Consider the following 16,360-nt stretch of genomic DNA (forward strand, 5'->3'; position numbering starts at 1 on the left):
CCCGTGAGGCTGCATTGATTGGCAGTGGTGAAGCGGCATTGATGGGCACAGCTGAGACTGTATTTGATGGGCACAGGTGAAACTATTTGGGCACAGGTGAAGCGGCATTAATGGGCACAGGTGAGACTGCGTTTGGACACAGGTGAAGCAGCATTAATGGGCACAGGTAAGACTGCGTTTGGGCACAGGTGAAGCGGCATTAATGGGCACAGGTGAGACTGCGTTTGGGCACAGGTGAAGCGGCATTAATGGGCACAGGTGAGACTGCGTTTGGGCACAGGTGAAGCGGCATTAATGGGCACAGGTGAGGCTGTATTTGATGGGCACAGGTGAGGCTGTATTTGATGGGCACAGGTGAGACTGTATTTGATGGGCACAGGTGAGACTGTATTTGATGGGCACAGGTGAGGCTGTATTTGATGGGCACAGGTGAGACTGTATTTGATGGGCACAGGTGAGACTGTATTTGATGGGCACAGGTCAGACTAGTTGATGGGCACAGGTCAGACTATTTGATTGGCACAGGTGAGACTTTCCACAATTAGCTAGTCTACCAAAGTGTTGCATGCGAAATAGTAGCAGTCATTAACCACTTCCTTACTGGGCACTTAAACCCCCTTCTTGCGCAGAGGACTTTTTGCGATTCGGCACTGCGTCGCTTTAACTGACAATTGCGCAGTCGTGCGACGTGGCTCCCAAACAAAATTGACGTCCTTTTTTCCCCACAAATTAGAGCTTTCTTTTGGTGGTATTTGATCAGCTCTGCGGTTTTTATTTTTTGCGCTATAAACAAAAATAGAGCGACAATTTTGAAAAAAAAAAAAAATGTGTTACTTGTTCCTATAATAAATAGCTCAATTTTTTTTCAATTTTTTTTTTTATCCTCAGTCTAGGCCGATACGTATTCTACATATTTTTAGTAAAACAAATAAAAAATAAAAAAACGCAAAAGTTATAGCGCCTACAAAATAAGGGACAGAATTATTATTTTTTATTATTTTTTTTTTACTAGTAATGGCGGCGATCTGCGATTTTTATTGCGACTGCGACATTATGGCGGACACATCGGACACTTTTGACACATTTTTGGCACCATTCACATTTATACTGCAACCAGTGCTATAAATATGCACTAATTACTGTATAAATGTGACCGGCAGGAAAGGGGTTAACACTAGGGGGTGAGGAAGGGGTTACATGTATTCCCTATATAGTGTTCTAACTGTGGGGGAAGGGGGGTGACTGGGGGAGGTGACCGATCTGTGTCTCTATGTACAAGAGACACAGATCGGTCTCCTCTCTACCTGACAGCACCGCTGTCTGTGAGAGCCGGCAATGAGAAATGATCTCATATGTAAACATATGAGATCATCTCTCATTGGCCGCACAGATCGCCTAGCAAACGGCCACTCCGATTGGCTGTTCACGGCGATCTGTGATTGGGTGTGTCCAAGGGACACGGCCAGCACAGAAGTTCCCCGCTGCGCGCTCGGGAAACAAGCAAAGGGGAGGACGTAAAATGACGGCGTCCCAGAGAAGTAGAACCACTCTGCGGCCGTATATAGTCCGTCGGGAAGTGGTTAAAAATGTGGGGTATACATAGCCAGGGCAAAGGGAATGGAGTCAGTAGTGGAGCCAAGGGGGGGCGGAAAAATGAGGTTTCGCCTAGGGTGTCAAAAATCCTTGCACCGGCCCTGTGTGTATGTCCAGCCTAAGGCCACTTTCACACTGAGGCGCTTCTAAACTGCCAGTAAAAACACTGAGCGCTTTTGAAGAGCTTTTCAGGCGCTTTTGAAGAGCTTTCCATTAATTTCAATGGAGAGGGGAGTTTTTCATAGCCCTGCCAGCACACTGCCCTAGTGTGAAAGCATTCATTGATTTTAATGGAAATAGATTTCCGGGAGCTTTTTAGGCGCTGTTTTTAGCGTGAAAGCGCCTATAAAGCACCTCAGTGTGAAAGTGGTCTAAGTGCCCATGCGGTAACAACAAAGAGATTTTCAAGTTAATCAAGGTGACATTTAGCAATATGTGTAAGGCAGTGTGTACAGAGCAGTACCATCTGTGGAAGAGTGAAATTGAGTCTCATTGACAAAGCTGGTCAGGTCAGATGGTTGGGGATAGTCTTGTTTGTCTGGTTCCAAATCCACTGCCATGCAGGTCCATTTCTGGCTAACAACAGAAGAGGCTAGCTTCTCCTCATCAGTGGCGTGATCTTCAGAGGCTATCACAGGGGGGGTGTCTGACTTGGAGAGTATTGTCAGCTCCTGCAGGGAGATAAATAAGAGCAAGAACCGGTAAGAGTTACATAGTTACATAGTTAGTCAGGTTGAAAAAAGACACAAGTCCATCCAGTTCAACCACAAAAAAATAAACAAACAAAATAAAAAACACAATACAATCCTATACACCCAACTCCATACCCACAGTTGATCCAGAGGAAGGCAAAAAACCCCAGCGGAGCATGATCCAATTTGCTACAGCAGGGGAAAAAATTCCTTCCTGATCCCCCGAGAGGCAATCGGATTTACCCTGGATCAACTTTACCAACAAATCTTAGTACTCAGTTATTTTATGTACATTTAGGAAAGAATCCAGGCCTTTCTTAAAGCAATCTACTGAGCTGGCCAGAACCACCTCTGGAGGGAGTCTGTTCCACATTTTCACAGCTCTTACTGTGAAAAAACCTTTCCGTACTTGGAGGTGAAATCTCTTTTCCTCTAGACGTAAAGAGTGCCCCTTGTCCTCAGTGTTGACCGTAAAGTGAATAACTCAACACCAAGTACACTGTATGGATCTCTTATATATTTGTACATGTTGATCATATCCCCCCTTATTTTCCTCTTCTCAAGAGTGAATAACTTTAGTTCTTCTAATCTTTCCTCATAGCTGAGCTCCTCCATGCCTCTTATCAGTTTGGTTGCTCTTCTCTGCACTTTCTCCAGTTCTCCGATATCCTTTTTGAGAACTGGTGCCCAAAACTGAACTGCATATTCCAGATGAGGTCTTACTAATGATTTGTAAAGAGTAAAGTAGTACATGTTGGGGGAGATCTACTAAAACTGGTGCACACAGATTCTGGTGCAGCTGTGCATGGGGACCAATCGGCTTCTAACTTCAGCCTGTCCAATTAAGCTTTGACAATAAAACCTGGAAGATGACTTAAAGGGGTTGTAAAGGTTTGTCTTTTATTTTCTAAATAGGTTCCTTTAAGCTAGTGCATTGTTGGTTCACTTACCTTTTCCTTCACTTTACCTTCTAAATGTTTTTTTTCTTTGTTTGAATTTCTCACTTCCTGTTTCTCCTCAGTAAGCTTTCCACCATCATCCGAGCGGTGGAAAGTCATTCAGAACAGCTTACTGAACACCTTACTGAGGAGGAACAGGAAGTGAGAAATTCAGACAAAGAAAACAAAGAAAAAAAACATTTAGAAGGGAAATCGAAGGAAAAGGTAAGTGAACCAACAATGCACTAGCTTAAAGTAACCTATTTAGAAAAAAAAAAACGAACCTTTACAACCCCTTTAATGTGGCCATTGATGGTTCGAATCTCGGCCAGTTCAGCATGAACAATGATCGGGAGCCGGTCGGCAGATCTTTTTCGGTCATGGCCCTTTGGACCAGCTGGGCTGAATGTCAGCCTTTTTCCATTAAACTGACCGATGCCGTCCGACATTCGGCCCATGTGTACTAGGCTTTATACTATGAGAAATATTCCAAGTGTAATGATTACTGTGGAGGTTTCCAACAGTAATCGGGTATTAGTAAATATCAGCCATTCTTTACAACCACTTCATGACCAAATACATCAAATTATCCCTCAGCTTAGTCAATACTGTAAAAATTCTTTTGAAAACAATAACTAATCATGTAAATAGAAAATGAAAAAAAAAATGTATTTTTGCTTGCACATGATTGGATGATGGAAGTCAGCAGAGATTCACCTCATTCTCATACAGTTTTTTCCTATATGTGATTATTTACTTTCGAAAGTGGCTTTGAATTTGCTAGAGAAATCAGCTAATCAGCTCATTAGTACAGCACTTTCCCACCTTGAACGTTATAACTCTATCCTCTTCTGGGAGTGTCAAATTACTGTCTGTGCTGGCCTTGCTCCTCTGCTCCTCCCCTCACATTCCTGCATAACCTTTTAAGTGGCTGCTGAGGTAGGCACAAAGGGAAATACTTTATAACAGTAGTCTCCAAACTGTGCCCCTTTGCTTGCCTGTTTGTGGCTCTTGTTCCTCACTAACCCCAACAATGAGTTACCATTCCCCCAGATTGGGGAGGAAACAGTGGGGAATTATTTCTCCCGCTGACACCATTAATGGGACACGATTCCTTCTTCTAACATCAGTGATAGTGCACTCTTCTTTCCACTGACATAGCGTAATTGATTGGGCACTATTCCTCCAACTAATACCAATGGTGGGGCACCGTTTTTTCTCCTTACTCCCACTGGTCAACAAGCCTGAGACATTGGCCCACCTAAAGTCTGAAAGAGAGTATAATGTCCCTTTGTTCAGAAAATTTGGAAACCCCTACTATAGAGTTTAAAGCGGAGGTTCACCCAAAAAACAAGTATATAACATTACATTCAGTATACCTCAAACATGTACAGTATGGCGTTTTTTTGGGGGTGTACATACGGTATTATCAGTATTTTCCTGCCGGCTTCCGGGTACTCGCTCCCGCGGGAGTGGGCGTTCCTGTGCAGTGCCGCAATGTCATCTGGGACTTCGCCCATATGATTGACATGCCTGAGAAAAACTCCCCCCGGCGGATAAGGCACGGCACGACTTTCCGAAAGTAGCCGAACCGCGAGTCGGCTCTATACGGCACCTGCGCACCGACTAGGAGCCGTGTAGAGCTGACTGCGCAGGCGCCGTATAGAGCCGACTTGCGGTTCGGCTACTTTCAGAAAGTCGTGACGCGCCTTATCCGCCGGGGGGAGTTTTTCTCAGGCACGTCAATCATATGGGCGAAGTCCCAGATGACATTGCGGCACTGCACAAGAACGCCCACTCCCGCTGGTGCGAGTACTCGGAAGCCGGGAGGAAAATACTAATAATACCGAATGTACACCCCCAAAAAAAAACAAAAAAAACGGCATACTGTACATGTTTGAGGTATACTGAATGTAATGTTATATACTTGTTTTTTGGGTGAACCTCTGCTTTAACTTGAATGTCAGCTCTGAGTCAGCTGGGGTTTTTGACATCACATCGGCGATGACAGCGCCCAGCAGCGATCTGAGAAATTTTGGATGTCTACAGAGAGGCTTTTACAGGTAAAAACGTGTATAATATACACTGTACATATAATCCTATGGAAAGTGTTTTTGTTGACATGAATGGTCTGGTGACAGGGTCTCTTTAACCTCTGAATAATATATTGAAATATTTCATCATTGAGAACACACAGAATATAGAGCGTTAACTACTCAAGAACACCATTCATACATTCCATTCATACAAACCTCAGAGCCATTCTCAGTAACCGGGGAGCGTTTTGGTGACTTCTTCACCCTAAATGTGTCACTGAAAAAAAAATAACAGAAAGCAAGTCATTACAACAAAATGACAATCACAATGGGAAATGTATGATTACACAGGTTATTTACCATCATATCTACTTCTAAATGATCACATAAATACCATGCAGTTTCATCATAGCTTTTAGCTACAATGTGACGACATCTGGAAAAGCAGGGTGGTAATCTGCATGTAGCCTGCGTTACATGCCAAAAGTATCTTCTAGCAGGTAAGATACTTTTACTTTCAGACAAAATGCCATGGATATTACATTTAACTGGTTACTGGAAGAAATAAAATGAAAACCAGTATACAGGTACATTCAGAACTGCCTTCTCCGAAACGTTGTGCCCTGTTGCTTACTGGGCACATATACCCCTTCCTGACCAGAGGACTTTTTGCAATTCGGCACTGCGTCGCTTTAACTGACAATTGCGCGGTCGTGCGACGTGGCTCCCAAACAAAATTGACGTCCTTTTTTTCCCCACAAATAGAGCTTTCCTTTGGTGGTATTTGATCACCTCTGCGGTTTTTATTTTCTGCGCTATAAACAAAAATAGAGCGACAATTTTGAAAAAATATATATATATATTTTTTACGTAAAAAAAAAAAATCGCAATAAGCGACTGGTTTGCGCAAAAGTTATAGCGCCTACAAAATAGGGGACAGAATTATTATTATTTTATTTTTTTTACTATTAATGGCGGCGATCTGTGATTTTTATCGGTACTGCGACATTATGGCGGATACATCGGACACTTTTGACACATTTTTGGCACCATTCACATTTATACTGCGATCAGTGCTATAAATATGCACTAATTACTGTATAAATGTGACTGGCATTGAAGGGGTTAACACTAGGAGGTGAGGGAGGGGTTAAATGTGTACCCTGCCTAGTGTTACTAACTGTGGGGGAAGGGGACTGACTGGGGGAGGTGACCGATCCGTGTCTCAAGAGACACAGATCGGTCTCCTCTCTCCCTGACAGGACGTGGATCTGTGTGTTTACACACACAGATCCACGTCCTTGTCTCAGTAACCGCCGCGGGAGCCTGGCGGACATCGCGGCCGCCAGGCACGCGCATCTGCCCCCCCAGTGGCCAGGAGGAGGGGAGGCCGTAAAAACACGGCGACTCAGAGAATTAGAACCACCCTGCGGCCGTATAAAGTCGTACGGCTGTCGGGAAGTGGTTAAACATGCCTATTTTTATTTGATTTTGATTATATTTTATTTTTATATTATATTTTATAAAGTTATATTTTGATTTGATATATTTGGTTTAATTAACAAAACATAATGGGGAGTGAAGGCATTGACCATAGCAAGCAGTCTCCGTGTTTTGGGTTCTTGGTTCATGTTAGATTTAGGCCTCGTACACACGACCGTTTTCCTCGACAGAATCCATCAAGAAACTTGGTGGCAGAGCTTTTTTGCAGAGGAAAACGGTCGCGTGTATGTTTTTCATCGAGAAAACTGTCGTGGAACTCGATGAGAAAAAAAGAGAACAAGTTCCTCTTTTTCCTCGTCGGGAGTCTCAATTTCCTCGTCGTGTTCCTCGTCGGGCTGGTTTTCGACGAGAAACGCGTTCGTGTGTATGCTTAGAAACCCGCACATGCTCAGAAGGGTGGCGCCAGTGGAATCAAACTTCCCCTTTAAAGTGCCGTCGTACGTGTTTTACGTCACCGCGTTTGAGAACGACGAGATTTTGTCTTGACAGTGTATACGCAAAGAAAGATTATCAAGATTCTCGACAAGCCTAACAAGGAACTCGTCGAGGAAATCGATGTTTCATTTACGACGAGTTCCTCGGTCGTGTGTACGAGGCCTCAGGCTGCTGGTGTGCTGCTCCACTGCAGAGTATGTGAGGACAGTGATCCATCTCTAAATGTTACAGCTCAGGGTATTTTAACTTCAGTACTTGGCAGATAAAAAAGTAAAATGACAACATTTATAATGTACATGCAGCCTGAGTGCATTACAGTTGTAAATCAATTGGACTATAAAGCTAATTTTTATTTTAATGAAAAAAAGGCTTTTTAAGAATGAAGACTGCATAGCTCAATGCAATATTCATGCTGTGTCCACCACTGTCACCGGCAGAAACTTTGTTTTGCTGCCAATCCTCGTCCAGGTTGAATGATGGTCGTAGCTAATCAATACACTTTCTGTGAGCCCGGGCTGTCATGAACATACCCCCTTGGGGTGCATCACCATGTCAATCCGGGGCTCATAGTACAATGATTGCAGACTGACCACCTCTGCAAGAATGAGGCCTCGTACACACGACCGGTTTTCTCGGCAGAATTCAGCCAGAAACTCGATGGGAGACGTATTCTGCCGAGAAAACCGGTCGTGTGTACACTTTTCGCCAAGGAAACTGACAAGGATCTCGTCGGGCCAAAAAGAGAACATGTTCTCTATTTCCTCGTGAGGCCCCGTACACACGACCGAGTTTCTCGGCAGAATTTAGCCAGAAACTCGATCGGAGCTGAATTCTGCCGAGAAACCCGGCCGTGTGTACACTTTCGGCCGAGGAAGCCGGCGAGTTCCTCGTCGAGCCAAATAGAGAACATGTTCTCTATTTCCTCGTTGTTCAATGAGGAAAGTTGGCTCGCCGAGATCCTCGGCGGCTTCACACAGAACTTGACGAGCAAAACGATGAGTTTTGCCCGTCGAGTTCCTCGGACGTGTGTACGGGGCCTGAGTCAATGGGAAAAGTTGGCTCGCCGAGATCTTTGGCGGCTTCACAAGGAACTCAACGAGCAAAACGATGTGTTTTGCCCATCGAGTTTCTTGGACGTGTGTACGGGGCCTAAGAGGAAGAAGACTGGAGGACCTCATGTGGTTGACCAGAAAACCAAAGTAGAAAAAGGGATTTGAGAAAGGATTTTGTAAAAAAAAAAAAAAGGGTTGTGGCAAGGGTTCGGGAGAAGCGGGTGTTTAAAGAAAAAGGGGTATGGGCAGAGCACAGGTTCACCTAAAAGCCCAGGTCCTGTTTTGTTGATAGATTTGGATAATGGTGGGCAAGGTGTATGATGCTGCCCCCCAATAGGGAGATAACCCCTCACTGACACACAAAAATTAAATAAATCTCTCCAAAGGGGGCACAGACAGCAATATAAAGCCCTTATATTGTAGAATAGTGAATGGATAGATCTGTCTGGTCCTTATTTCCAGCCCGTGTCCCCATTGATGAGTTTTCTTTTATTTTTAGTGAAGTCACCAGGATAGGAAGTTCCTAGTGACAACACAGACATGCAAAAATAATCTGACATGATTTCTAGCCATTCCCTACTTTATTAAAAAAACAAATCTTTGAATGGATCCTGGCTTACAGTACATACACATCTGTATCTTACATTTAATTACTAGTGAATGAACGCTGATCCAGAGTCCACAGATACCGAATGTTTGTTTTCATTTTCAGTTAGCCAGTAAATGAATATCGCACCCATTACATGTTTTGCCTCTCCAGCTGAAAACACAGTTACATAATTAGCTGTTGGTTGAAGCCAATAAATCGTGGCGTTTGAAAAGGGTCGATTTATTTTTAACCCGACATGTAAAACCCATCTGCTGTATAGTGCATGTGATGAGTCTTGTGTAGAAAAACAGTTTTTTGTTATCACAGTGGTCGGAAATTATGTTGATCTATGGGTTGCAGGAATTAGATAGGATTGTTCTCTTCATCTGACTACTTGGGAATAATTATGGAGAGGCTATAGTCCTACCACCAGGGCCATCTTTAAGGCAGGGCAAAAGAGACAGCTGCCCTGGGCCCTGTCATTGTTGTAGTGTCCAAAGCAGCTGCCTCATTCTTGCCAACTATACCAGTTTAAATTCCCTTGTCCCTTGAAGTTTTAGTCCTGTGCTGTGTTCTGATATCTCAGTGTGAAGTGCTGCTACTAATGCTGCCCAGCTCTGCCACTATTGTTGTGTACAGATGACTCACTTGCAGACCCTGTGTTTACATGTAAATAATGGGGGGCATTCATATGTAAATAATGGGGGTCATTCATATGTAAATAGTTGAGGCCAGCAGCATTCATATGTAAATAAAGGCAACATTCATATGTATATCATGCTCTGCAATGAAGAGATGATGTGCTGTAACCTCTAGCAACCAATCAGTGAGCAGTATTACTGTACAGTAATCTCTAGCAACCAATCAACAAGAAGAAATTATGTGCTGTAACCTCTAGCAACTAATCAGTGAGCCGTAATGTGTGCTGTAGCCTCTAGCAACCAGTCAGTAAGTGGTAATGATATGCTGTAACCTCTGGCAACCAATCACAATCACTGCCTGATCTGATACAGTAAACTGATTTTAAGTCTAGCTGATATTTATTGTATGTCTCAGAGTAGGTGGAGAGCAAACTGCATGGGGGGAGGGCCCAAGAATTTTTTTGCCCAGGGTTCAATCAACATTAAAGATGGCCCTGCCTACCACACTGCATGTCCATGGGTGACATTGCTGCATCTCCATAGATACAGTGCAGTCAGTGAGTGTTGTCACCCTAGGACAGGAAGTGTGTCACTGAAAGGATCATAAAGTGAAAAAAAAATGCAGGAACAACATATAAAGAATAGTAAGCTGCACTATTTTAAATGTTATTCTTGGATTCAGATATACTTTAAAGTGGTTGTAAACACTTACATATACCCAGTGAAATGAGTGATACACAGAGATGAAACACATCCTCCTACATAAGTTGTACTCGTTTATCTTCAGTCTTCTTTCTGTACATCCATTCAAAGTGCAGAATTAATAAAGCTTGTCTGAGCTGTCATAAAACAGGGGGCGGGGAGCTGACGTTAAACTCTGCAGAGCTCAGTGAGGCGAGCTATTAGCACTGATTGGAAGGAAGGGACACACCTCTCTTCACACAGCACACAGTAACAGATTTGAGCTGGAGGTCCCTCCCGTCACCTTTTTTCTCTTGGTGTCAGGAAAACTTGTCAGTGACTCATGCAGATAGCAGAGAAACAGGGTAGCAGATAGAAATTCCACTGTGGGGTTGATTTACTAAAGGAAAATAGACTGTGTACTTGCAAAGTACAATTGCACTCTGCAAAAGCAGTTGCTCCAGAGCTTAGTAAATAAGCAGAAACCCTGCTCAATTTTATCATCCAATCATATACAAGCAAAAATGCAGTTTTATTTTCCTTGCTCGTGATTCCAGACTCTTTGAAAATTGAAGCTTTACCTCATTTACCAAGCTCTGGAGCAACTGCCCTTGCAGGGTGCAACTGCAAGGTGCACAGTCCTTAGTAAATCAACCCCTGATTGATTGAGACAAGTACACACTATAGAGGGGTATGCTTTGTTCATATCTATTCTCTGAAGTTTACAACCACTTTAAACTGGATGTAAACCTGATCCATTACAACTGGGCACATATATCTGCAGTGTTTTGTTATCTCTCTTGAAAGCACTGTGTCCCGTAGCTGTCTCCTGCTCCACTCTTCTGTTATCAGCCTGATAACTCCTGACAAGTTCTGAGGCCTCGTACACACGACCGAGTTTCTCGGCAAAAACCAGCAAGAAACTTGCTGGGAGATATTTTGCAGAGGAAACCGGTCGTGTGTACATTTTCGTCGAGGAAACTGTCGAGAAACTCGACGAGCCAAAAAGAGATCATGTTCTCTATTTCCTTGACGGGAATGGAGAAAATTGGCTTGTCGAGTTCCTCGACAGCCTGACAAGGAACTCGACGAGGAAAACGATGTGTTTTTCACCCGTCGAGTTCCTCGGTCGTGTGTACGAGGCTTCAGTCACAGGAGATAAAAGCAGCAGGAGTTTTGTGTTGGGGAGGATGCTATAAATATATTTAGCAGAGCCCTGAACCATACAAGGGACAGTTTTGAAAGTCTCTACCTATGAGGAGAGAGGGTGTGTGCCTTCCCTCCAATCAGCTGTCTTGGCTGTATGCCCAAGCTTCACTGCAGTGCTAACCAGGAAAAGAAAATCTAACATGATCTGAACTTTCTAAACAGTATATAAAGATGAAGACAGCAGATATACATGTAAAACTTTTGTAGGAAGATTTGTTTCTTCTTTGTGTATCATCTGAGGCTGTTCACTTCACTGGGTATATGCAAGGGGTTTACATCCACTTTAAGGCACATAGATGCGAGAATGCCTGAGGCGGCGTACACACGGTCGAACATGTCTGCTGAAACTGGTCCGCGGACCAGTTTCCGCGGACATGTCCGACCGTGTGTACGGCCTAGCGGACAGGTTTCCAGCGGACAAAAGTTTCTTAGCATGCTAAGAAACGTGTCCGCTGGAAACATGTCCGTCGGACATGTTCGATGGTTAGTACACCTAATCGGACATGTCCGCTGGTTATGACGTGTAACCAGCGTCCCGAAATCCCGCGCATGCGTCAAATTGATTCGACGCATGCGTGGAAGCATTGCACTTTCCGTGTTTGAGAACGTCGGTGTCTTCTACGTCACCGCGTTCTCTGTCCGCAGGGATTTTGGTCTGATGGTGTGTACACACATCAGACCAAAAGCTCCCAGGAGACATGTCCGATAAAAACGGTCCGCGGACAGTTTTCATCGGACATGTCTCCTCGTGTGTACAGGGCCTAAGATGGCACTAAGGTTTTTATTTAACATAGAAGCGTGTATGCAACAGGGAGCAACATAATCAAATCTTCACCTTGTTACTTGAGTCAGTATTGGGCATTCAGAGCAATCATCCTGCTACTGAGGTTGCTCTATGCCTCAATAGGTGACCACTGGCATCATTGTACTGATAGTCCCTGGATGATACAATGCTCCTGCTAAATATTTTATATTGGTTTTCCAATAAAACATAAAAAAGCAGCAAACCCATAAGAACACAGCAATATACAAAGCGAGAACAATTCACATAATTCACAAATACTCCACCACATACAGACACGTACTGCCAAGTGTAAAGCAGCATAACATGCCACAACTGGCACAGGAGACAATGGGAATCTAATGGGAAGGAGCCGTGACCACAAACATGCACAGTGAGGAAGGAGAGAAGCACAGAGAAAAGGAATGTAGCTGAAGTGAAGTTACTTACAAGAGAGAACAGACAGACACGACATCTTCAACCATCCTATAGACACAGAGACAAAGAGACAGACAGACAGAAGGCTGTGTACGCAATAAACATTCCATGTGGCCCCACTGGAGTTATTTACACACTAATACACATTAACAGGAAGGAACTGCTTAAAAAAACTAAAGCAAATCCTCCCACACTGGCCTGTCTGCTTTATTTTTACCTGGCTTGATGAATAATATATATCTAGGGAATGGAGAAATGCTTAGTAAGCACACAGAGATTAAAGCATAAAAGCAGTCCAGTCTATCTTTTCCTTGTAACCCCTTGCAGAGAAAAGGAAGAAGCTGGAAAAAAAAAACACTGTAAAACAATCAGGGTTCTTTTCTAACACACTGTACTGTCAATCTATCACAGGCGGCATGCTGACAGGAGGAGAGATCAGAGCGGGGAGAGTGATGACTTTATCAGTGTGTTGATGCTTCCTCTTTGCCCAGTCAGCAGGCTCCAGGTGAGTCCGTGGCCAAAGTGTACCAGTTAAAGTGGATGTAAACCCACTCTCATCCTTTCTAAAATAATGCCATAGTGCTGATCTATAAGGATATACATGACTCCTGCATGTATCCTTACCTGTCAAATGTTTCCCCTCTGTCTGTTAAAAGAACTGAAAAACTGCAGATTCCGTGGGTGGATCTGTTGTCTGGAGCTCGGTGGGTGGAGTCGTGATGTCAGTAGACTCCCCGCCCTCCTCTACACTCCCCTTGTCGACATGCATTTTTTCCTGTGTATTCCTTACACTGAATTCTGCTTTGATCACTAACATCCAGTCAAAATCCAGAAAAGTAACCACATGACTTCAGAAAAGGAGTGGGGGTGGGAATTAAAAAATAATGCCCGTTTCCAGGCTAGTGCATGAGATATGTAAATAACCTGTCACTCACAGCAAGGGGGCGGAACGGACTAAGGTTTTTCTCTGCAAGTCAGTTTTATTTCACTGAACAATAAAAGAGGATTGCTCAGAGCTGGATTAACTCTGTGTGGCAAGACTGGGCACAGATGATAGGAAATCTTATACTCTACATTGTGACAGCAAAAAAATAAATGAACATTTTCGGGTTTACATCCACTTTAAAGCTAAACTTCTGGTAGATTTTATAGACAGGCGTGGCAGGGGGTGTCCTATGCCTACATACTTTTTCTAATAGGTGTCCCTCATTCCTGTCTCAGAAAATTGGGAGGTACAGCTTCAGGGCCCATTCAGAGATCACTTTGCATTCTCCTAATGAATGCAAAGTTTTTTCTGATTGGACGAGGCGGAGAGGTGGGGCGGTGATGTCACGATCTCCACCTTGTCCCAGGAATTTTCTGTCCATCGTACACACGGGCCAAATTCTGGCAAACATCTGCTGGTTTAATACAAAACAATCGACATTCAGCCTGTGTGTATGCCAGCCGGTCCGACAGAAGCCGGCTTCCAGTAGCCAATCGGCTCCCGATCAGCACTCTCAACCAATGGCTGAGAGCGCTGAACGTAGTGTTCTATGGGGGGCGCCGTCCCCCTGTCAAAACACAACAGCTCAGTAGGGGAGATCGCTGTACTAACGTCGGATCATTAGTACAGCGGCTCAGACCGGAGTTGACAGTTTTGTTCGTTCAACCCAGCCAGTGTACCTGGCTTAAACCTTTTGGATGATATTTAAGTGGTCTTGCATAGCAAGAGCACTTATTGTTATCTCACATATATATTATTATTATTCTAATAGCCAAATTTGCCCCCCTAACTCCTCCCACAGTTTTTACACTACATAGACGAGTAATATATCGAATCGTGCGGATTGTTCCCGATCGGTGGGCTATTACTGTGTGGAAAATTTCGCCGAACCGTTCGCGAAATATTGTAATTTTTGCGGCAAAATTTTCCCATAGGAATGAATGGGGAGCGGTAGAGTGTGGGATTTCTAAAAATGAAAAATCATTACATGATTTGCAAACTGCGACCACACCCTCATTTTCAAGCCGACCTACACAAATCTTATATCAAAACGTTCAGCTATCCCTGCTGCCTCCACACGTGTTCACGGCTAAGTGATTGATCAAACCGTTTTCACAATATGATAATTTGTTTGCAACCTACGCCATCCATTATTTCAATGGAAGTCAATGGAGGTCAAAGTTTAGAAAACTAAAATCATCTTTGGAATTTGTAAACTGCGACTGTGCCTTCAATTTTATTATTTCAGAGACATACTATACATCAAAATGTAGGTCTGGGTCTTGTGATTCGTAAAATATAAAGATATTCGCTGTACGATTCATAGTTTTTAAAATACAACCATTTGAATAGGACAAGTATTTAAGAAAAATCCAGGATCTGAGTCTCTGCTTAGAGGCTGCATGCTTATGTTTACATTGGTTTCCTAGGAGACGCTGAGGTAATAAAAACTCCTCACGCACAGCTGTAAGGGGATTCTATAGCTCCTCCCACACAGTTGTGAGGCAGTTGTGAGGTGTTTTCTGTGAGGTAAATACCTTCATACACACAGTTGTGAGGTAGTTGTGAGGCGTTTTCTGTGAGGTAAATACCTTCATACACACAGTTGTGAGGTAGTTGTGAGGCGTTTTCTGTGAGGTAAATACCTTCATACACACAGTTGTGAGGTAGTTGTGAGGTGTTTTCTGTGAGGTAAATACCTTCATACACACAGTTGTGAGGTAGTTGTGAGGCGTTTTCTGTGAGGTAAATACCTTCATACACACAGTTGTGAGGTAGTTGTGAGGCGTTTTCTGTGAGGTAAATACCTTCATACACACAGTTGTGAGGTAGCTGTGAAGCGTTTTCTGTGAGGTAAATACTTTCATACACACAGTTGTGAGGTAGTTGTGAGGCGTTTTCTGTGAGGTAAATACCTTCATACACACAGTTGTGAGGTAGCTGTGAGGTTTTTTCTGTGAGGTAAATACCTTAATTTGAAGGACAAGTATTAAAAAAAAATTCCTCAATTTCTGCTGTGTTTACAGAGAGCCTGCAAACCAAACAATTGGTTTCCTAGGAGACGCTGAGGAGTTTAATAACACCTCACAAACAGCTGTGAGGTGAGTTGGCTCCTCCCACACAAGGCTGAGGGAACTTTCCTCTGCTTGCAAGGGTCTCAAACTGGTGGCCCTCCAGCTGTTGTAAAACTACAAGTCCCATCATGCCTCTGCCTGTGGGAGTCATGCTGGTAACTGTCATTCTTGCAATGCCTCATTGGACTTGTAGTTTTGCAACAGCTGGAGGGCCGCCAGTTTGAGACTCGAGTGTGTTTGCATATGTTTACATTGGTTTCCTAGGAGACGCTGAGGTAAAATCCTTCATACACACATCTGTGAGGGCTTTCTATAGCTCCTCCCACACACTGTGAGGTGATATGGCTCAGTTTTTTTTGGCTCTGCGTAACTTCTGCATGCTCTGCATATAGCAACCATACATAGCAACCAGTCCATAGAAACCAGTCCATAGCAACCAGACCATAGCAACCGTCTATAGCAACCAGTCCATAGCAACCACTCCATAGCAACCACTCCATAGCAACCGTCTATAGCAACCAGTCCATAGCAACCAATCCAGAGCAACCGTCAATACCAACCAGTCCATAGCAACCAGTCCATAGCAACCAGTCCATAGCAATCAATCCAGAGCAACCAGTCCATAGCAACCAGTCCATAGCAACCAGTCCATAGCAACCAGTCCATAGCAACCAGTCCATATCAACTGTCCATAGCAACCAGTCCATAGCAA

At 43.7% G+C, this 16,360-nt stretch overlaps 1 protein-coding gene across 3 annotated transcripts in view; it reads right to left on the bottom strand.

Annotated features, from left to right (window-relative positions):
• TACC2 (transforming acidic coiled-coil containing protein 2) overlaps nt 1–16,360 on the bottom strand; it is a 235,628-nt gene that overhangs the window by 77,873 nt on the left and 141,395 nt on the right. For all 3 annotated transcript variants that reach the window (XM_040361948.1, XM_040361949.1, XM_040361946.1), the window contains exons 10-11: nt 5,476–5,536; nt 2,057–2,264 (exon numbers count right to left, since the gene is read on the bottom strand). In XM_040361948.1, coding sequence (XP_040217882.1) covers nt 2,057–2,264; nt 5,476–5,536 — 269 coding nt within the window. The remainder of the gene's footprint in view (nt 1–2,056; nt 2,265–5,475; nt 5,537–16,360) is intronic.

Source organism: Rana temporaria, chromosome 8, assembly GCF_905171775.1.
Source record: "Rana temporaria chromosome 8, aRanTem1.1, whole genome shotgun sequence".
Classification (NCBI taxonomy): domain Eukaryota; kingdom Metazoa; phylum Chordata; class Amphibia; order Anura; family Ranidae; genus Rana; species Rana temporaria.